The 23,728-nt window shown below is 36.1% G+C and overlaps 1 protein-coding gene across 6 annotated transcripts in view; it reads left to right on the forward strand.

The window, feature by feature from the left end:
• VPS13B (vacuolar protein sorting 13 homolog B) overlaps window positions 1-23,728 on the forward strand; it is a 473,584-nt gene that overhangs the window by 74,756 nt on the left and 375,100 nt on the right. For all 6 annotated transcript variants that reach the window (XM_040548605.1, XM_040548603.1, XM_040548600.1 and 3 more), the window contains exons 11-16: window positions 140-277; window positions 1,643-1,730; window positions 5,716-5,907; window positions 6,584-6,753; window positions 10,916-11,110; window positions 12,597-12,721. In XM_040548605.1, the coding sequence (XP_040404539.1) occupies window positions 140-277; window positions 1,643-1,730; window positions 5,716-5,907; window positions 6,584-6,753; window positions 10,916-11,110; window positions 12,597-12,721 (908 nt within the window). The remainder of the gene's footprint in view (window positions 1-139; window positions 278-1,642; window positions 1,731-5,715; window positions 5,908-6,583; window positions 6,754-10,915; window positions 11,111-12,596; window positions 12,722-23,728) is intronic.

Here is a 23,728-nt window from a genome sequence, read left to right on the forward strand (position 1 = left end):
CAGAGGTGCCCTCTTTAATATTCTCTTGAGGGATTGATATCATGTCATTATTGTGTTACAACAGAATTGAAACTGCTCTCTTAACTTGACTTTTTTTTCCCTCCCTTGCCTTATTATTATGTTTGACTACTTGATGAAGGAGGCCTACTTCTTTAATTGTGGAGAAAATCTGAGTGCAAAAGGGATGACATACCTTACCAATTCACTATTTGATTACAGAAGTCCAGAAAATAATAGTATTCGTGCAGAATTTATATTGGATGCAGCTCATCATAAGGTCAGAGAATTACTTTTTTTCTTTTAAAAATATTTTCTAATGCTCTTTAATGAATTTCTAATGATTTTTGGATGTGTACTCTTAGAAGACTGATTTACTTACTTAGTCATGTTTGACTGAATCTTACTTTGCAGATGGCCAAAAAATGATAAACCTATTTGTGTTCAAAAAAAAAAAAGGCAACAAAAACATGTCCGAAAGAAACCTCAAAACCCCTCCTATCCTGAAAGCTAAATCTAATGCCATTGTTTTCAAAAATGCTAACTACAAAACATCCACAGAGAAAAAAAACACAAAGATATGATAGAAATGCTAGCAAAAGGTCAAGCTTACTGACATGTACTTGTTTGAACCAAACAAATAATTAGTTTGTGGTCTTCAAACTGAGAAAGCCTTTCCTGGAAAACAGATCCGGCAACTTGTTAATTTTATTGTCAGCGAGTGCCATATTCGTAGATACTGTATTCTTATGTATTATTCTTATATTTTTCTACTTAGAAGGAGTCTTGCTAATTCTGCCTTTGATAGAGACTTTTCAGTCACAAATAGTCTGTGTTGTAACTTGTGCAGTAAAACTTTATTCCCTGACTGCGATTTTTAAAGACTGTATGCAGTGACCAAGGTGGTCCTTTCCAGGTGTGTTCATAGGTGCTGTTAAGTGCTCTCTGTAATTGTACTGGCAAAGCCATTTACAATTTCAAATATATCTATTTTCTTTTAAATGTTATTATTTTCACCTTTTTAGTACTACTGACGAAGTCTAACCATGAAGACTCCCTTAAAAAAGTGAAATTAATTAGTAAAATGACAAGCACTCATATTCAAACTTTATCCATAGTTCTAAGATTTACTTGAGCTGCCTTCTATGCTTTTATGATTTGCCTGTCATTTGGCAAGTAGGGAAGCAAATTTGATGTGTAGTAATGGAATAGCTTACATATAAATCCCAGTGCTCAGATTACTACTGTTTGAAGATAAAAACACCATATTCCATAAAAAATGAGAATAAATGAGCTTCAGTTTTGGATGTAGTTAATTAGGCAGATATGTTGGATGTAAGAGGTCAAGTGAAGAATATTTACTCCATTAAAGGTACTAATTAACTAGATGTTATTGATGAATTGGTCAGCGTGTCTGCTGGAATTATGGATGTGCCTTTGTGTGGCCTCAAATAGAAGTTACATTACCTATCGGAAAGGTGAATTCTTTGGGATAACCTCTGTCCTTTGTTTTGATAAGCCTTTCCGTGTGTTGATGCACAAATCCAAACACGAATATATCTCTCTCATACCAGCCTATCAGTTGGTAATCTCAAGATTCTTTCCTTATACAACATTTTCTTTGTTTGCTTTGCTTTGTTGGTAGGAGACGTACACAGAGATAGCTGGAATGCAGAGGTTTGGGGCTTTCTACATGGATTACTTGTACACAATGGAAAGCACTAGTGGCAAAGGTACCTTTTTTCTTTGTTTACCCTGTTAAATAATAGAAACAAAGACTCTTCAGACTGAGCTGGTCCTTGACCAGCTGTCCTCTAACTTACCTTAGATTTGCCATCAGGTTCATAGTTTCATCTTCATCAATGTGTTTAGCTGTTTTGTTTGTTGTTTATTTATTGACGTTCTTCTTTTTTTTCTGCCTAAGTAATTGAGATGATATTTTTCATAGTGGCTAAACTGAAAATAATTTTCATGTAGCAGTGGTAAAGTTCATGAAGTATGATGTCTTTTTAAAAAGTTACTATTATTACTGACTTTGGAAAATAAATGTTTTGAGAAATTCTGGAATTATGTTGATCATCCACATGATACAGAAGATGAAGAGTACTCTCATTTTCTCCTGTGAAGAAAATGCAAGGAAGAGAGAACTATACCTTTAGAATTACTCATCTGAAAATATAGGGGAAGATGGCATTTATGGTTGCAGAGAAGATGTTGGGGAGAAATAATCTTTAAATATAAATATCCCAAGTATTTTTGTAAGCAAATACTAGTCTAAACCATGCAAACCCAGGTATTTGCTAATTTTAAGTCATTTTTGAGATTTCTATCAATTAACCTCTAAATCTGAGGCAATACAGTGGGTTCGATGCAGTAAGTGTGTCTACTTTTGTGTCACAAAAAAAAAAAACAAACACAGAATAAAAGAGTTTATATGTCAATAAGTAATATATGTGTATGTATATATATATATACGCACATGTATCTGTGTATATAGATATTCTTAAAATGAATTGCAGTGTGATTCCCCCACCCTTGGGGAAATTGTCATCTACAGCTGGTGTTGTGCAGTCCTACTGACTAATGTGTTCTTCCCCACCTGTGTACTTATTACCATGAACACCATCTCTATGGATGTCTGGGAACTTCTGGCTGTTTCGTGACTAAACTTTTATTTGTTCTTGCTACCTAGCCCAATTCATCAGAATGTTTTTTGCTCATTTTTGTCTGTATTTATCTTCCGAGAGAAGTCTGAGGTCTTAATGCTTTTGATTTTGGGGTTTATTAGACATTAAATATAAAAGGAGTAGGAAAGAAATTTCCAATTTGGTTAGAGGATGGATCATGCGAAGCTTTCAAACAGAAATAAGTGATGGCATTGCTTTCAATAGTTGAGGGATAGACTAGGTAATTTAGCAGTTCTTTCCCAGCCCTGAGGCTTTCCTGTCTGGTTACCATGCGTGTGATTTAAAGCTGAGAAAATATACATGAAGTCAAGCTTCTACTGCAGTGTATTTCTGTTTTTAATAAAGAAATAACCACTTACATGCACGCAATACTTTTATGTAGAGAAGTTGAAGACCAGGATAAACCTCATCTCTTTTTTGACTTTTGGTATTGAAATTTGTATATGCGTAGATATTTGATTATGAGGAAAATTTGATTATGTGTAATATTTTGCCTTGTTTTTCTGAACACTCAAGGAATCTTACAACATAACTATTCCTGACTGTAACTAACTCTTTTCAGAAATTGCTCAACTCAAAAGCACTTATTTTTAGCTCAAGGCCAGACTACTTTTTTCTCCTCAGTTTCTTTTCTGTTTCTTTCAGTTTCCTTTCTCAGGGGCTTGACGTGTATTTTCTTCATCAGTCACTAGGAAAACACCTCACAACATGTAGTTTGGCTTCCTATCAAGCCTTCCTGGGTGCTTTTATTTCATTGTTATTCCTATAATTTCAGCTATATGACCACATAAAGGAATAGGATAGTTAATTTTATATTAATAGTTTAAATAGTGGCTGTATGTATAGAATTAAGAATTTTAAACCCTAAGTTTTCAAATACATTTGTTTCTCAGAAAAGTAGATGAAATTTTGTGTTAGTTATTTTCTAGCTAATTTTCCACATAGAACATCAAGTAGGTAATTAATAAATAGAACATGAACAAGTAGGTGTAAATTATCTCATTTAAAATGAATATATAGATATTTCAGAATTCTGATAGCAATATAAATCTTACATTTCTAATATATGGTGTTTAAACTTTTAAACAAATACTTTTTTATATACTTTAATATTTCTATTTGACATTAAGTATGTTTTTAGTTACAATCAGTGCATGCCATTTTTCCCCTAAAAAAAACAACACAGCTTACATTATAGGGAGGCAGTTACTGTGATTGTAAGATTTTTATCTATCTAGGCATTTTTGGTTTGACACCTTCTTTGCCCCTTTAACCTTTTCTGAAGCATACAATTACTGATTAAACCACAAGTACCTCCTGGATAACATTAACCTCAGGAGTTTCATCTGTCACTTATAGAAATGTATTAATGACTTTTAGTATTTTGAATAAAAACAAGATAGTGAGTCATGTACAGTAGTTTTATTTTGAGTTTCTTCCTGTCTTTCCCCTCTAACTGCATTTTTCTATTTTTTGCTTTGCATTTCAATATTTTGCTGAAATGTTGCGTAGTATATCAGTTTCATTGATTACTGATTTGCATGACCTACAGACCTAACGGAGTGTAATTTTGAAGTTGCTTTGTTTATAATGCGTATCTATCCATTTTGGTGGCGTGTTTATTTTGCAGCACTCTGATTTTAAGCTTTTTGTCAACTAGAATTAGTCAAAAGGTTTATGGAGGGGCTGAATACCCAGTGATTGGTAACCTGATTTTCCTTTATGCATCTGTGAAGTTTAAAAAGTAACCTGTAAGCACTGACTTCTATAGAACTGATGGAATTTCTACTCTCATTCTTTTTTCACTTAGTTATAATTAAGTGTAACTTTTCCATAAATTGGTTTGTATAAATTCCGTCACTTCAGTATATTAACCATACACACAGGTACATGTCAGTGAGTTTTTTAATTGAAAAACTAGGCTATTATTACTTTTCAAGGCTTTTGGCATTGTTTTTTGTGTTACGTTTAGATTTTTTGCACTTCCTGATAGTGTTCAAGATAGAATCAGAAAGAATGCTGACAAAAAATATTTTTTTCAAAAAGATTTTTTTTCTTATTTGTTAAATGGTTTGAAAATCCATTTAATCTTGATGCTTATTTTGTCAGACTGTTGATTTGTCATGGTTTGCAAGACATTCAATATTTAGTGCTTGTACCAGAACAGTGAAGACACTTCCAAATTGATGAGTTATAAGAGAAAAAAAGTGAAATTTTGCAAAATAATTGTTTGAGGTGAAGGTATTTTTTATTTTTTTACAAGCCATATGCAACAGGAAAACTTAAGTGTCTGAAATTTGCTTAATTCAACTGAAGAATTTCAAATAAAATATGTTAAGAGAAATGTAAGCATACTGTTTTATAGTTGACAGATGGCCTGTATACACTGAGTGTGTAAATTTGGTCTACTTCATTATCCTACATTTATATCAGAAAAATGATAGTTCTACTTCAATTGGTATACTAGTAGCTATTTTGAACACAAAGGTTATAGATCTTTTGATGCAGAGACTTAACAACCCTTTTATCCCTGCGGTGGTCCTTCTAAAAAATTGTCTGAGACACGATGATTAAAGAAGTTTTCATTCTCCCTGCCCATGCTTTACCTCGTCACTGAATGGAAGGAAGGGTTTATCTTCAATTGTCAGTCTGGTTTAAAAAGTGTTGAACAGCACAGCTGTCACTGGCACCTGGGGTTAAGTTTCCACAAAAAGTTTGGATATTGTTAAAGAATCCCAAGCTTGAAAGATACAAACATAATAAAAAGGTCCCTCATTGACTAGGTTATACCGTGTGTGCTGTTGAGGCAAAATCTTGTCTTGTTTGTTCAACATCGGACAGGTATAGTCTTTGTTTAAATAATATGTTAAGACAGTCATAATATATTAATGTGTTCAGTTTGCATTGTTGTATTTTCTGTATGTTAAGTCTGTGATCACAGGATTTGAAACAAAAGTAGCTGACAAAGCTATAATTTCGTTATGTCTGGTTGTTTGGTGTAATTTGTTATTATTTATACAACTTCTTGTAGTTTCTGGGAATCAGCAAGACCTTTCTTCAGTCAAGAATGAAGATTTTGGAAATGTTCAGGAGATGTCTACGAAAAGCCTCATTGTGGGTCCACTCAATCTCCGATTGGATAGCAGTGCTGTACACCGGATAATGAAAATGATAGTGTGCGCTCTGGAACACGAATACGAGCCATATAGCAGAACTAAGCCAGGTTTGCATGTTGCCTGCCTATATGCATGTTGCATATACACATATACATATGTTGCCTCTATGCATGTTGCATATACACAAATACACAGAATTAAAGCAGACTAACTTCAATGCTTCTGAAATTGCAAATTCCAAATAGTTAAACTTTAAATTTGCCAGTCCAAAGAGCAAAATTTTAAATAAAAATGAAACACTGTGGTATCCCCATCAATGCTTGTGATACCTCTAACACAGTTTCAGACAATCTGAAGCCATTTGATTCAAATCTCTTGTGTGGAGGGCTTATTTCATTGACAACTTGAGCTTATTTTTGGAGTCTTAAGAGAGGAAAAAATGCATTTATTTGTTTCGAATAATACTTATACAGGGAAGAAAATGAATTGAAGCAAACTATGCTAAAACTGTTAGGATAAGTTCCTTGCATGAAACTGAGAAAAAGCTGTACAGTTTTCTCACATCCAAACCTTGGATTTCAAAGTGAGGACAATGCTGTTACCATTGCATTTAACCTTCGGTAGAACCAGTTTATAATCAAACGCTGATTATTACATGTATTAAATATGAAGGGGCAAAAAAAACGTGCTTTCTACTTTTTGCTAGTTCCTAACTGTTTCTGAAAAAGCCACTGTTGGAGATAGGTATTTTAGTCAGACTTATGTAATCTTGGTTTATTTTAGATCTCATGGATGGAAATAGAACTATGCCAAGTTCAGAAGAAGTAGCATCATTGGAGGAATACATTCCCACTCGACTCACAACATTCACCATTCTTAAGTGTACAATTATAATCCCTGTGGCAGAATTCAATTTACTAGACCACTTGATGCCCGTAATAATGGGTGGGAAGGTATGTACTTGCCAATGCTTACTCAGCTGTTTATATCAGCATGTGCTATTTCATAGAATTATTAAGGCTAAGATATATGAAGTTGTAGCATCAAACACATATTGCCTTAATAATAGGCCTAGGTGCGTCTCTACTTTTTCATCTTTGACTGTTGTCTTCATGAGAAATACTGAAAATTGAAACTATGCCTATCCTGGGGTGGAACTGTATAATTTTCTCACTGAACTATTATTTGATGTGCGAGGTGTATTACTGAGTTCCTAATAAGTTTGCCTGCCAGCCTTCTCTTCAGATCGGTAAGATGAATGGTGTGTGTGGTACCTAGATAGACTTGTTAAAACTGAAGGTATGTACTAGTAGGAAAATAACATTTGGAGGAAAAAAAATTTTAATCGTAGAATGTTTTTGTATTGCTTTTGGTCATCAGACTTAAAAAGAAGTAGCTATGACTTCAAAGTTTTTTTAGGAAAACTTTTGAATCAGAAGGGTATCCGTTGTCATTTTGCCATTCAGGTCTTCCCATACTTGGTCAAATCAGAAATCTTTGATTACATATGCTTTATAAAGACTTCACAGACGTAACATGTAGCTCTGTGTGTTCAAGTCCCAGCTGGGATACCTTCAAGACTTTGGCTACTAATGGTAGATTGTACCATGTTTGATCTGGTCACTTAAACTGTGCAGGGAATCAGTTTTTGTTTTGATTGTTAATGATCCCTCTGAATGTTCAAGACAGTGTGAATATGAGGAGAACTTCTGATCTGGATGCAGAGTTGATCAGAGGGGGGTCTGTGGGACTGGAAAATGCTGGGTATGAACTAGGTACAGGGAAAGCATGCTTATAAAATATAAGAAATGACCCTGAAGTGGTCAGGCAGTTTGACAGGCAGCAGTCAGACAACATGATCTTTAAGGGTCTGTTCTAACTAAACTGTTCTATTCTACTCTAAATCACATAAATATATTTAAAACAACAGCAAAAAGCCCACTCACAAAAAACAAAAAGCCCACGATTAAGATTTTTGTAAAGTGACTATCTTGGAAAGAGACAGAAATTAAGTTTCCTAACAGCCCAAATTTGTTTCATCTTTTGGATATATGTAGTATAATTTCAGCTAAAGAATCCTGTACGGTTTTTATTCCTACAGGACTCCTTCTTCCTCTGTGCATGAAATCAACGTACTATAGGGATGAATCAGTGTTTTTTAATGAATACTTACTGTTTTACCTCTGGCTGCAGAAGCAGAAAGGATAAGAAAAGAGACTGGAAGAAGAAAAATGAATCGATTGAGTTAAATTTCTATGAATTCTTGTCTGATATTAAGCACTTCCAATGTGTTTTTTACAAGGGGCTACTAACTGCATGTTCTCTGTACTTGCAGATGAGGTGTTTTGTTTATTTTAGTGGGATGTATCTTGTCGAAGTTCTCAGAAGTTGTTGTTACAATTAAAGCAGTGAGAGTTAGGCATTTATTTATGAAGTCCTTTTCTATGCTAAATATTCAACAATTGGCATTCAAATTGCGTTCCAGAATTAGTGAATAATTTTTGTATCAGCCTTTCTTTAACTGGTAATTTCTTGTCTGAAATCGAGATAACATTTGTATTCTAAAAGTGTTGTCATTTCTTCAGTGAGTATACTTCAGGAATGTGTATATTTTTCTTCAATTTAGACATGCTTATCTGTTCTGGCTGCAGTGAGTGAACTGGTGACAAAACTGTTACCTCTTGATGCATTAGGATACATACATAAGCTTCTAATTTTAGAAAATGGGACCTTACCAGGTCTCTAATGGGAAGCATTGTTTCCTTTCAGCTTGGGATAGTCCTATTTCCTTTCAGCTTGGGATTGTGGCGCTTCTAGCTTAATGTATATGGAAAGATGGCCTTCTTACAGTGGGAAAATAGCCCCATTTCTATTGTAGGTTTGGGGAAAACAAGTTCAACTCAAGTGAATTTTTTGGTTATTAATTTTTTTTATTTGAAGTTTCAATTTATATTTCCTGTGTGAAGGCAAGCCTGTTGAAAATAATAATTTCAACTTTTATGTTGAAACTGATTAACTTAATGTCCAATTTTGAAGTTTAAAGAAATGAATTCATAAAGTAATTTGAACTGGAAGAGCTGTCTGGAAAGTATCTCTAGGAGACCAATGTTCTGCTTAAAGCAAGTCCTATTAGAGCAGGATGCTCCAGGGCTTGTCCAGCCAAGTGCCAGATAGCTCCAAGGATGAAGATTCCACAACAAGCTTTCCCGTGTACCTGCTTGGATTGGAACTGCCTGTGTTTCATCTTGTGTCTGTTGTCATTTCTCTCACAGTACACCTTTGACAAGAATCTGGCTCAGTCTTCTCTGTACCCTCCCAGTAGGCAGCTGTATAAAGCAGTGGGATCTCCCTTGTCCTTCTCCAGGCCGAACAACCCCAGTTATTTCAGTCTCTCCCGAGACAGAGCTCATGTGCTCCAGGGCCCCTGGTAGCCTTTCAATGCGTTTGTTTTGTTCCGTTCACGTCTTTCTTGTACTAGACGCAGTACTCCATTTTAATGGATACTATGAAAAATAGAGTTAGATGTGTAAAATTGCAATATTTATATTTTGGAGTAGCTTTTTTTTCTGAGACAGCTGGCGTGATTGTGAATGTGTAGTGTATGACCACGTAAAGGTTAGATCAGCATGAGTTTAGTATGGTGCTTATGAGTTTAGATAGTGCTTTGGAGTGACGAAAAGTAAACATTTTATAGAATAAAATATTTTGACTTAGCATATTCTTGGGTTGACCTTGGCCACCTGCCAGCTGCCCACCCAGCTGCTCTCTCACTCTCCCTCCTCAACAGGGCAGGGAAGGCAGATCAAGATAAAGAGGGGGAGATCACTTACCAATTGCCATTATGAGCAAAATGAGGCTTGACTTGGGGAAAATTAATTTAATTTATTGCCAATTAAAATAGATTTGGGTAGTGAGAAAGACAGACAAAAATCAAAATAACACATCCCCCCAGCGCCCACCCCTTTTTCTCCCTGGCTCACCTTCACTCCTTCATTCCTGATGCTTCTGCCTCTTCCCCCTTGCCCATGGGGAAACGGGGGTTGTGCTCAGTCCATAACAGTTTGTTTCTGCCACTCCTGTTTCCTCGCACTTTTCCCCTGCTCCATTGTAGGTCCATCCCACGGGCTGCAGTTCTTCAGGAAACGTGCTCCGGCATAGGGTCCTGTGTGGGCTGCAGTGGGGACACCTACTCCAGAGTGGAGAAGAGAAGGCTCCGGGGAGACCTTATTGCAACCTTCCAGAGCCTAAAGGGAGCCTTCAGCAAAGCTGGGGAGAGACACTTTGTCAGGGAGTATAGTGATAGGAGAAGGAGTAATGGCTTTAGACTGAAAGAGGGGAGATTTAGGTTAGATGTTAGGAAGAAATTCTTCACTCAGAGGGCGGTGAGGCACTGGCACAGGCTGCCCAGAGAAGCTGTGGGTGCCCCATCCCTGGAGGTGCTCAAGGCCAGGCTGGATGGGGCTTTGGGCAACCTGGTCTGGGGGGAGGTGTCCCTGCCCATGGCAGGGGGTTGGAATTAGATGATCTTTAAGGTCCCTTCCAGCCCAAACCATTCTGTGATTCTACGATCTGCTCTTGTGCCTGCAGCACCTCCTCCCCTTCCTTCTTCTCTGACATTGCTGTTTTTGCTGCTGTTTCTCACTTTTTTTTTTTTCTCCTCACTTCTCTGAGCTTGTGTGGTGTTTTTCGCCCTTTCTTAAATACATTTACACAGAGACACCACCAGCTTGGCTGCTGGCCTCAGCTGTGCTCTGTGGTGGTGCTGGCTGGAACTGCCTGTGTCCGGCATAGGGTGGCCCTGGCCTCTCCTCACAGAGGCCACCCCTGCAGTTGCCCTGCTGCCAACACCTGCGCACTGACACTCAGTGGAATTACAGATGAAAATTTTAGACATAAAAGTTAAGTTTCTAACACAGAGGAAGAAGTTATTTTGAAAATATTTAAGGTTTCCTGTTATTTTGATCATAATGCTGCAGTAAGCAGTAAATAATTTATTACATGTAGATTCATTTTTGTGTGTGTGTATTTTGAGAGAAAAAGAGATGTGAGAAATGTAAAAATGTATAAATAATAGAATATAAATGTAATAGTTGCATGCTTTTCCCCCTTCCATAGAACTTAAGTGGATTGCTAAATACTACAAGCTTCCAGCCCCTGCGGCCTTTACCTTCTGTGAGAATATTGGTGGATAAAATTAACCTGGAGCACTCTGTACCAATGTATGCTGAGCAACTCGTGCACATGGTCAGCAGCCTCAGCCAGCTGTCTGATAACCTTCTTCATTACTGTTATTCGCACTGCTATCTGAAGGTAAAAGAAGTCTTGAGATCTATTTCTTACTTCAGTATGCTGAGAAAATGTTAAAGCAAGTATAGATAATCCTAAACATTAACAGTTAGGTTTCTTGGAAGAATGTTTTCAGCCTATCTAAAAGGACATGCAGAGTAAATACATCTTGCAGAATATCATCATTTGGGATTGCTACTTCTGAGCTAAGCTAAATGTTTTGTAACATGAACAGTGAACTTCACAAGTCAACAATACAGATGGAAGCCCCAAGGTCTTTGTGGCAAGATTGAGTTAAAATAATTTGGAAGGAAACCTTTATGTTATTTTAGGATAATGGTCATAGAATATGTAAATTACAGTGATTTACACTTAGCAACTTGATAGGTTATAAGGAAAAACCGTTGTTTTTTAGTTGTACTGATTGACCAAAACCATCATAATGGAGTATGCAGACTATTGCCAAAATGTTCTCAGTTAAAGATCCATTATGAGAACAGTTCTTATTGCTAGGCTGAGTGAATTTTAAGAAGCTTTGAAATTATTAAGTTGCCATCTGCTGAGATTATAGTAGAATGAAAAAGTGAAAACTAAAGAGGAGTTTTAAAATTGACTTCCGAGACTTTTAGGATGAGCTTTGTGCTTAGGCAGTTTGAAAGGCTTTTGAGTGCTACTTAAATGTAAATATGTACTACTGTTAATTTTGCTAAAATTTTCAGTTAGCTGTTCACTTGTGTGCTGATATCTTAATAAAAAAATAAACAAATCTTACAGTGTATATAAATCACAAACACGATCCCAAAATAATGTGGCAAGCTTTCAGTTTTCTGGGTGACGTTTACTCCCATCACATTGAAAGCGATTGGGATAACTAGATTGCAATTCATCTATTTGTTTTTCAGTTTATGGGGATTTTCTGTTCAAGAAGTTTTTAGCAGCTGTTTGATCAGCATTTGCAAAATGTGGAGTATAATTTTGAGAGTTACAACTGTCCATTTTCCGTACTGAACAGGGAAAATTAATGGAGAACAATTGTGATGAACCTTTCTTTAGATTGTCTTATTGAGAAGATAATTTGCAAAGCTTTTTTTCTTATTTCCTTAAATATCATTTTTTTAGGCTATTGTTGCTGTAATCACAAAAAATGTTCTTTAAATGAAAGACAATGTGCAATCTCCATATTTGATTGATATAGAATAATGTATTTTAACTGATTGTCTTTAAACAATTCAGCAGAGCATACTTAACATGATTTTTTGATCAAAGAAAATATTTGTTATTTATTCCTACTGGGATATTATTAGTTAGTTAGTTAGTCAGAACTTCTCGGTTATTTGGGCAAAAAGGAATAACCTAAAAATACAAAATTTATTTAATATTTATTTTTCATATTTATTTTTCATATTTATTGCTTATATTTTCAAAAGATCAATTTATATATTAAGTTATACAAATACTTTGAAATGTTCTAATTGTGATAGTATACACTGACCAACTGCCTTTTTTTCAGGTATTTGGTTTTCAGGCAGCACTGACCTCTTTGGACAGTAAAGGCTTGTACTGCTTCCCCGTGCCAGTTATTCCTTCTTTCAGTACTGCTCTTTATGGCAAGCTGATCAAGTTTCCTAAATATTGGTGAGTATGAACAATGTATAGTGATTTAAGTAATGTACTCAACTAGTTCTGTGTTTATAATGAATGGTTTAAAAATTCCAAGCTATATAGTTCCCTAAACGTCTCTTTGTCTTTCCTATCATATTCTACTATTAAGTGTGTTGCCATTAATAATTTTCTCTGTAAGGATGCCTGTTAATCAGAATTTCAGACTGTTGAGAGAACAGGCCATGCAAACTCTGTAGTAAATGGATTTCTTTTAGGCCTCGTAGAATTCCTGTGAACCAATTTCCAGTTTTCATTGGGTGGATACAAAAGCTAAAGTTACATAATGATGGAAAGTTTCATGGGTTGAACTGAACAGGTCAGGTCTGTTTTAAACTCAACAAAGTTAAAAAAAAAAAAAAAAAAAAAAAAAGAAAAAATTCCCTCCCCAAGAACAGTCTCTACTAGATGGTTATTTCTGATGTTTGTTATGGTTTAAAGTATTTTTAACATTGTGATCATGTATTAAGTTCCTAGTAGTAGTTCAGATTTTGAAAGCAAATATTTTCATTCTGAAAACAATTCTGTGCTTTACTATGAAATGAGCTATATAAAATACCTTATTGTGTACTGTAATGACATGGAAATTCAGTATTTAAATTTATCTCTAAAAATTAAATCTTGTGATCATACATGTCAGTGTATAATAGTTCTTTTTGTTTTATTATCGCTTTGAATTGTATTTATAAAAAATATTTTCAAGAGAACGCATTTTGCCAATGTGTTGGACAAGTCATTACTATTCTTTTTCCCTCATTTTGAGCAGTAGCTGCCTCTAATACTTATTTATGACTAAATCCTTATGAGGAACCTTACATAAAATAACAGGCAAGCAGGGTAATCTGTTAAATATTTTGGCTTCAAACGTTCTGCATTGCATTGCTGATTTGTCACAGTGATTTGTTTGTCAAAGCTTAATGGATTACTTAAAAAAAAAAAAAAGACTACTACTGAGTTTGTTCTTAGTTCTATATTCAGAATATACTAGGTTTTCTCTTACAAGCCTTGATACCATGCTAAATATAAGAGGTTTTTAGCATAATCAGAACACCACCAGGTGGTAGCAGCCTAATTGACTTTCTCATATTTTCCATCAATAAATCATAAGAGTACTAACCACTTCAAATGAATTGCTGTATTGTTGTGGTGTTTCGCTAAAATAAATGAATAAATAAATAAACCAGGGTAAGCAATATTCAGCACTTGGTAATCAGAGCACTTTCAGACTCCGGTAGGATTGACAGCTGACAATTAACTGGCATTTAACATTTATTTCTGGTTTGTGTTCCGTATTAGTATACCATAGAAATAAATTTGTGTTACACAAACTTAGGTTTATGTAGTATGCTGTAAGACCCCTTGGTAGTTGTGGAAAATTATTATTTTAGAGATGAAAAATGGTTGAAAAATACTTTGTCTGACAAGTTCATGGTATCCAAGTCCTGGTGCTTTCTTGTGAGTGCACGTGTGCTGTCTTTCACATGTGCTTGCACTTACTGCACTCAATGTCTTGCTCATGCTTGGTTTCCTGTGCTCTGTCACACACGCGCTGTTGTATGCTTGCCATCACATTTTGTCTCATGCTCTCTCTCTCCCCACTCCCCCCATCATATTATGATGTGTGCCCAGCTGGAAAATGGAGTATGGTAGACTAAAACCAGGTAGACTCATAACATGGAAAAATAAAAACAAGCAGTAGTTGAAGGGGTGGGGGCAATGCTGCTGCCTTAAAATAGCAAATCGTCTATCAGCATTTATTAGTAGATCTTGTGAGACCAATACTAGAGTATTTAAAAAAAAATCATAGCAGCTTTCTCACTTTTTTCTGTGACATGAGATCTTTCTAAAGGCTGTTTATTTATTAACAGTGTGAAATAATTATATAAAGTTAATTTATTCCAACAATTTATCTAAACTAAGCAACACCAATTTACGGGTAATAAAGTAGAAAAACAAATGAGTACAGCAGCAGCCAGGTTAAATGAAGTGTAGTTTGAAGTGAATAAAACTCCAGATGAAATACATCAAATAGCACTTGAACTAAATCGAAATCAGCATGAAGACTGAGAGCTTCATTGAAGTCATGCAGTGAGTGAGAATTAGTCTGGTAGGATAACCTGGTAATGTCATTAAACTTAAATTCATTTTTCCCCCCCAAATTATACCACCTGCTTTATTTGGATTTTTAGATTTCACATTCCAGAGTTTCTTAAAGTACACACATCTGATGCTACATATGTTCTTCTATTTCTTGCTAGAAAATATATACCACAGACCATACCTTTTAAAAACAAAGACATTTTATGAACTGTTATGGAATCCCTCAGGTAGTATGTTTTGAGTTAGCAGTGAAAATCTCAACTTTATTTCTGACATAAATCAGTAGAATAGCTTTCTTTTCTAGTTTCAATATAATAATCTCAAAATGTATATTGTATATTAAATATTGTAGTGGTATTTATTTTTAAAAACTTTAGCTGATAACCATTGCTAACTTTTGAATAGATAAAATTTGAGCAACATCAACCCAGTAAATGTCAGGAAACAACCATTAATGTAGCAAAAGTGCTGTTTCATTTTATTTGCTAGATTGATGTCTGTTTTAATTTCAGTTAATACACTTTCTTCTTGTAAAAGAAATTTGCTCAAGCTCACTAGTTAATTACGTCTTTGACATCTTTTAAATTGTTGTATACCTAATCTATTTTTATATTTAAATAAAAACATCTGGTCTTTTGTTTTTGTCAAGCATAACAAGATGCAAAATACTATGTTAATGTCAATATTTTACAACTACTTTATATAGTGTTGCATGCCAGATTGTAAAGCAGCTTTCAAAGCTTTCAGGAGGATGTCTAAAAACAACTGAGAATTAGCAGAATATGGTTAAAAGCCCAGAATGAATGACAAGAATGTTTATGGCCAAACAGAAATCTTGAGAGGAATTAGCTGATTTTTTTTTTCTTTTTGGCTACAATTTCTGTAGTAACAGATGAGACAACTCAGGGTAGGACAGTTCAGTGTTATAACCCTCTGTCACTTATAAAGTACTACTTCATTGTGTATTTAAAGAATTTTAAATACATTAAAGAATGTCGATTTTGAATAGCCTTTGTTTTTCTGATATCGGGGTAAATCTGAACTGTGTCATCCATATGTTCTATGAGCTAGAAATTGGTCCAGTTGTGTGTGTCATTTTATTGATTTTTCTTCTTTTTTTTTTGGTTGGTATTCTCTATAATCCCTTCCTGTGACAAGCATTCTATCCTCTCGTCATCCTTTGTCAGTTCTGGGGAGGTTGTCACCGTCTTCATCTGTGACAGCCTTTGAGACTCTGAAACCTGGTGGAGTATGGATATAAATTGGGGTGACGTGGTCGCTCTCTGCATCCTTTCCATTCAGTTATTTAGTCCAGTAGTCCATTTTGAAGGGTTAAGAGTGAGTCTCTTCTTTCTTATTTTGAGACCAGAGCTAGTTTTGGAGATTTGCTTAATTTTTTAAAAAACTAATATTAGGAGTGCTGAAATATTTGCGTGCAGTGAACACTATTACCCTTGGATAAAGTACTCAAGTTAGGAGTTAATTACATCTTGAACAAACTCAGTACATGAATGTAGGACTTAGGAGCTTTCTTGAACCTTGAGAACAAGTTTAGATTTGTCCAGGCTAGTAATGAGATAGAGCTCAATATGACCCACTGTACCCGGTTTGAAGATTTTACTGTCTTCATATTTCTTCTATTTCCTTCAATGCTTTTATTAAGATCTGTCCATTATTGACAAAAGCTGCAAGATTTGCTTTCTTATTAAAAGTTGTATGCATCAAATGCTGGGCATCTCAGCTGCCCACAGATATGATGACACTTGTTTCGCTTGTTAAAGCTAAGGATTAGTGTTGAGTTATTTTATTAATGTGTGTCCTGAAAATACTGAAAGATTGCAGCAGAAATCTAGATACAGTGATCCTCATGCAGGATATATATGTGTGTTTATGTACACTTTGTTTTTATGAAGCCTTAAGAATATTGATGTTAATGTAGCAGCTCTTAATATTTCAACACAGATTTACCTGTAAAGGTAAATATTTACTATGTCTCCAGATTCTGTTACATCTGCATTAGATTGACATGCTAGGTTATAACCTCCTTTTGGCTAACAATTATACCAGGACATTGATTAACATGCTTTGCCAGCAGCCTGTTGCATTTTGAGTTTTTTTACCTCTTAATTTCTAGCTTTTGTTTTGATTCTGTTGCCACGTAGATGTCAAATGGATGTTTTGTACACATCATTTTATCTTAACTTTTAATATTTATAACTTGACATTACAAAATACGGGAGGATTCTAAAGACCTCGTGTTACTACTGCTTAGTGTACTGCTTTCTTGCTATAAAGGCGTTTTAATCTTTATAAGGCTTTGCTTCTGTTTTCCTCTGTTATGTATCCCCAGAAAAGCAAACATCCCTAGTTTAATCAGAGCCATGTATTGGTGTGCCACATAACTCTGATTAGCAGAATTCATCATCAGTAGACTCTTTACAGTATCCAGTAAGGGCATTATAAGCTTCAGTGTAAGTTAAGATGTGCATCTGCTCATGTGTGCCTTCTTGGTCATCTTGAAGATCCTGTGTACTCTCACAATGAATTGACCAGAGCGAGAGCGATTAATGTTGATCCACAGGTAATGTGGTGGATGAAGATGTGGCTTGAACAGTAAGGGGGTTGTTTGGCAAGGAAATTAGCTCCTGCTGTTGTGGCCTTTGCCAGCAAGGTACTACTGTGATGACAATAGGACCTCTTAGGATTCGCTGCATGCTAAAGAGAGGATTAAAAGTATATAAGGCGGATTAAAAAAGAGAGGATTAAAAGTGTACAAGTTTATAAGAATTGACTGAAGCCTTTTGTCAGGGCAAGTTCAGTGGAGTAATGCAGCTTTGAACTAGAAATTGCAGTAGGTTTGTGAGCTTGAGGGTTGTGAGATGCAGTCATTGTGCAGTTCAGTGCAATTGTGTGCTAGTAAGAGGCAAGTGGACCTTGCTGGCAAGAAACACAGAGGCAGATATCCAAAGACTGTGAACATTAGATCATAAATCTAGGAAGTTTTCCAATAAATTGACACTTGGGTCTTGAATTTGGCAGCCTGTTTTATTGACTAGTCACAGTAAATCAAGAGCAATGTCAATTTAGATTGAACGTGGATTATGTTTCACATGGGCAGTTGAGGGGCATGCTCAGTTCCTGGGTCAGAAGCAGAAACAGGTTGAAAACACATGAAACTCATTTCGTAGCATTCAGTTGTGACTATTAGTTATGTCAGTAATTGGATCTAACTGCCAGATGAAAATTCAGGGTATCCTTCGAAACGGAAAATATCTGAGATTGCATGCCTGAACAGATGCCATCGGCGTATGGGACAGCGGAGACAGAGTCATGTGAGTTACTTAGCACTTGTGAAAACCTGCTTGAACTGCTGAGATATGCCAGTGATATGGGCTGTGCAAGAACTGACAGAAACAGGCATTCTCTTGGGTTCTGAAGAGGTGGTTGTGTCAAATTGCTTCAGATGTGAACAATCAGCCTAGGTAGTATGCTGAATTACTTCAGCTTTATGCACTTCTATGCCATCACCTAGGAAATGCATAAAAAACCATAACACTAAATCAGACTGTTTTTTGGTAGGTGTGTGCTTTCACTGCGGCTCTGCATCTTTGTTGGAGGAGTAGGTGTATGAATATATCATAGTTAATTGGGAACAGCATTCTAGGGTGCTTAATAGTTTTGACAAGAGGATGATCTTTCATTGATAACATCTCTTTCATTATAAAAGCTTAAGTACGATGTGCTCGTGTATAAGGATGAAGGTGCTTAAGGAATCTTTGCTAATGCTGTGGAATCTTTTTTAATCTGCACTGATATTAATATATCAAGGTTCAACAGAAACATTTTGTGGCACTTTTCAGCTGTGCTCTTCTGGAAAGACTTGTAGTCAGTTACCAAGAAGGACCCTCTATCCAGGAGGGGTTTTGCGTTCTGCCACATGACTTGCAGCTTGATTACTGTGACTACAAATTAACTTCAGTTAGAAACCTCAAGTTTAACTTTTTTTTTAAATCAAGTCCAGATCTAAAGTTACTGCTTCTCAGCAGATGTGGCAGACAGCATTCAGCAAATCTGTTAAAAGTGAACTTTTAATCAATGTAAATTGGAAGCAGTTGTATTTTTCAGTATTGTCTGTGAGGAGGAAAATCAGCCAAGCCGACTGCAAAGGTTGGTCATCTGTAGTGTTCCTAGTGTAATTATTTAGACTAATTAATTGTCAAGGCTCTTCATTGAAAATGAATTAAGCCTATTAACTAATATCTGTCCAAGGAAAGTGATTGCATATGGTGAATACATAGTGTTACCACCATCTGTAGAAAAATGGTTAGGATTTTCAGTGATTCTTGCTTTGAGTCTTTACCTGGGTCAACTCGAGCCTCTGTAGGTCCATCGGTAGCAATTCGTTACACACAGAGTTTGGCCTTTCTTTCCCCAGAATTTTGCCTGCAATTTGCTGCTTCATTTTTTTTTTGCTCCTTTCATTGTATCATTGAATCATGAAGAGAAATTTAATCTCTGCGACTATGTGTAAACTACTAAATAAAATATTCCAGAAAACAGTGGCCTGTCGTGGCTCAGTTCGAGTCCACACACCTACCTATTGCTGTTCCTTCCTTCACTTCCCCTCCCCAAAAGGGGAAAACATAAATAAAACTAAGAAAGATAGAACCAGGCTTCGGACTATGGAGAGCTTTTGGCATGGTTGGTCCCTATACTATAACTATAAAAACTATAAAAACAAAACTATAAAAAATTTGGCAGAATTTCAAGCAGCCTTAAGTCTCTCACTCTAAATGCATCTTTTACCAACAAAAGATTTTATCAGTTTATGAAACAAAATAGGAAATATACAAAAGTGTTTAACAGAAAAAATTCACAGAAAATCCAGCTTATGTCTTTGGACAGAGTTTCTTATTTAGGTCAGTTCTTAGTGTTTACTTGAAGTCAGGGTTCTGTTCTACTCTTGAATCTTCGGCAGGGAATTGAAAACTGTGTTAATTTCAAAGATCTTTGAACTTCTCAGAGTTCAAACAAAAAGGTAGTTTTGTGCTTCTCTTGGAGAGCTGTGGACCAGCTTTTAACAACTTTGCAACTGTTAATAATCTTCAAGAAAATGTCTAACCAGGCAAAGTTACCTAGATTTGGTCACATTTTTTCCAGTTTCTACCAATTTTCATGTGACTACTTAGAGATGAATTAAAACAGTCTGAAGTGGTGTATGTGAGAAATTTGCAAAGGAGGGGAGAGGTGTGTGTGTATGTTAGCATTTGTGGGAGGTTACACTTGAGCATTTTCCTTATGTTCTTCTTCCCATCTTGTGGGCATTTTGTTAGAAATACTCAAACAATGTTTCTCTTCCTTCGTATTTTCTGTCTTTTTAAAATCTTTTCTTTTTTTGGTGTCTTTTCTTCATTCTTGTTCCTTCATCCAAAATCTGTTAAACTCCCATGATTTTTTTTTCTTTTCTTCCTGTCCTGTGAAACCTGAGAGGAGAAGATAAAACTGTGGCCCTTTTTGTGTCTCTTTCCTTCTTGTATGACAGTATGCTCTTCTATCATTTTCCGTCTTACCACTTCCACAAGGATTAGGAGGATGCTAAATTACCTAGACAGCTTTTTGTGAGACAGCGAAGTCTGTGGATCTGTCCTTGTGACTGCTCCTGCTCAAAGCATTTCCTCATCCTTGCTCCCCAGGAAGAGGCTACTTTTCAATCCTTTCTCCTCACATTCCTCCATCTCGGAGGAAGGAGCCACTGTTCCTAGCTTGCAAGACTCGCTAATATCCTTACTTCAGGAGATGTCTTCAGGTGAGAAGAAAACAAAGCCTCTGTTCCCCATATCTGCATTCCTGAGAAATCCTCACAGCTGCATCCTTTGGAGAAGGATCGGATTTATGGGGTAGCCACTTTTCGTCCCCATAAAGTAGGGCTCTGGACTACAGTTTTTCTGACGTTTCCAGTCTACAGGGTAGGGTCATATCTGGTCAGCTGTGCTCTAGCAAATGGGAATGTCTTCCCCATAGATAGAGCCCATGAACTGGGGAGGATTTCAGGTTATTTGTCTTAAATAATGTATATGTAATCTTCAAACATGTATGATAATTTCCAAAGAATTGTAAGAAATAGCAAAGATGGAAGTTGTATGCAACTTTGGGGTAGAAAGAGAGTCGGAAATTTGAAATCATTAATAGACTGGAGTGGGCTAAGAAATTAAATATCTCTACCTTTTGAAATAAATTTACTAGGAGGTAACTAATCTGTATTTGATCTGCCAAATTTTGCAGCTTCCCTAGAAATAGGAGAGGTAACTTGACTTAAAAACAAAATGGGGAGTGCAATTTTAAAAGACCATATTGGATAGAAATCTGTATTAAAAAAAATCCTTATTTGTGCTGATAGTAATTCAGCATTATAAAAATATCCTGTAAATGACTGTGCTATTAGCTGCTGAATTGACTGTGTGAATTTCCCCCAGGTTGGAGGGGGTGGTTTCTGTAAGAGTTGATGTTTTTACTTCAGACAGCATGAAAGGAAAATGGAAGTCACGGCTCTTCTCAGGGCAGCCGCAGTCACAACTCTTCCTCTCCTGATAACGCCAATTTCAGCACGAATCTCCTTGTCCGATGGCAGCAGCTTTCGTGTCTAACTCTTGTTCCGTGCCATTGCGTCCTGCAGATGACTCTGTCAATGCAGTTTTCCTCAGTGAGCACCAACATGTTTCTGAGCCCTCCTGGCTCCCTGTTTTACCTGCTAATGGCAACCAAATGGCTCTGTGTGGCAGGTTTAGAGGATTGATTTAAAGGCTGTTGCTGCTGCTTCTGGGAGTGTGTGGAGGGGGAAGGAGGAGAGGAAAAGGGAGAGGGAGGGGGAGAGGCTGTGTGTCTGGACAGTAAAGTAGGCTACTTTATGGGACGGCAGCTCCCCGAGCTCTGTTCCACCCCTGTGGCTGCTGAGATTGGATTACACTACAGTATCTAAAGCAATGATACTTGATTTAGGAAAGCTACAAAAAAGTAATGCTTTCTTCTTTCTTTCTCTTTATAAACACAAATCTTTTGCTCTTTGGAGGTTTATGGATAGTAGTAATTTTTACTTTTACCTTGTTACCTTTAGCTGTTTGGTGGTCTTGGTCATTTGCAGTTGTTCAGCTGCAACATCTCCAAGTTGCCATGGATTTGCATCCCCCGCACCTCCCCAGGAAATCATTTACCAGCAGACTAGCTCTCCTCAAAAGAGACCAGGCACACCTCAAATAGTAGCTGTGAAAGCGCTCAGTGTCTGATTCCTTCTATACCACCTTCATAAAGCCAGTGGTTCCGTATAGGAAATAATTCTTTTCAGATTTCTTCATCTTTTTTAGTATGGTTTGATCTTTTGTCATAGTTACAAATGTCAAATTTCTCCTGGTCCTTATATTTGCATCCTTTTGGACATAATGCAGCTAAATGTCATATCCCTTCCCTTTTCTCCATTAATAACCACAATAAACGACAATAAGATTTCTAGACTCAAAAAAAAAAAAAATGGCAGACCATCTTGCAGAAATAAAGAATAGATATCTAATGTGTGAGTAAAGAAAAAATTGTCATTAATCACATTCTGTGAGATAAGTTTCTTATCCCTTGTTTTCTGATTTCCCCCAAACACCTGAATTGTCAAGATACAACTCTTCAAAGATATAATTTCATGCACAAGATTCAGTTGGTGGTTGATATGTGTAAAGCTAACCACATATATTAAGGACTAGACAAGGCTGAGTGCTCATATTGTAATCTACTTAGAGCAGAGAATTTGGAATTGTATTATTTCATAGTTGTCGTATATCAATTCAATGGTTCTTTCTGGAGACAAGTATTAACTAGTGATTAGAAAAGGAGTTTTTCTGGAAGGAGGAAGTAGTACTTAGTGACTGACTTCCACTTGCAATTTGAGAGTGCAGATCCTTGGTATCTGTTCCACTCATGAGCAAAGCAAGCCAGGAAGCCAAATTTGATCTAAACTTCCTAAATATGGTTTTTCTAATGCAGCTGTGGGTTTAATGAGTTCCTGCATTACAGGTTCAGCTGCCACCTTTGTTTATAACGTGTCCATAAATAAGACTGAAAACCCAACCCTTTTTTAGGTTTTCCTTTGTTCAACAAGTTTCCCTTGTCAACAAGGGTTTTAGTTGAAATGTGTTGCATTTTGGGGCATGTTGCCTATGAGTGAACTCATAGTGGAGGTAGACTGCTTTCTTGCCTTCTCAAACTTTTATTCCAGTGGATAGAAAGACTCATCTGACGTTTGGTGTGGCTGGATTCAAACCTACAAAAAATAAGAATCTCCTGTCCTCACGTTCCAGGTGTTTGTTTTTTCTTGCTCCCTTTAGTGTTTTCGCACAGCAGATAAAGTGACAGTAACCATCCCACTGAGGTCACTGCTTCTCTCTTCCTGGTTGCTTCACAAACCAGTAATATTATTCTCATGTATCGATCATCGTTTTTAATGTCTGGTTGTAACAAAGCAACCTAAATAATGTAAAAGTGAACCAAGGTTACAGTTCCTAACATGCATGTCCATATTCTTGCATTTTTTTTGCTTTGCATTTGTCTTGGTAAGATTTCTTCCTTTTTAGATGCTATTTGATTTTAGTAATCATTTTTGTTCTTGTAATAATGCGTTTATTTTTTCTTTGCTGAACAACTCTATTGTTCTATTAAAACTCCCACTTCATTGAGAACTGAGAATGAAACTTTTCCAGTCTCTTGCTAAGATATACTTAAGTTTGGACTTTGCCTGCTTTGTTTTATTTTCACAGTTGTTTGAAGGAAATCTTTTTTTCTGAAGTTCTTGTATGAATTAACACTTCACAAAGACTTTTTCATCACTGACAATTTCAATTCCAG

This window comes from Cygnus olor, chromosome 2 (genome assembly GCF_009769625.2).
Source record: "Cygnus olor isolate bCygOlo1 chromosome 2, bCygOlo1.pri.v2, whole genome shotgun sequence".
Lineage (NCBI taxonomy): Eukaryota > Metazoa > Chordata > Aves > Anseriformes > Anatidae > Cygnus > Cygnus olor.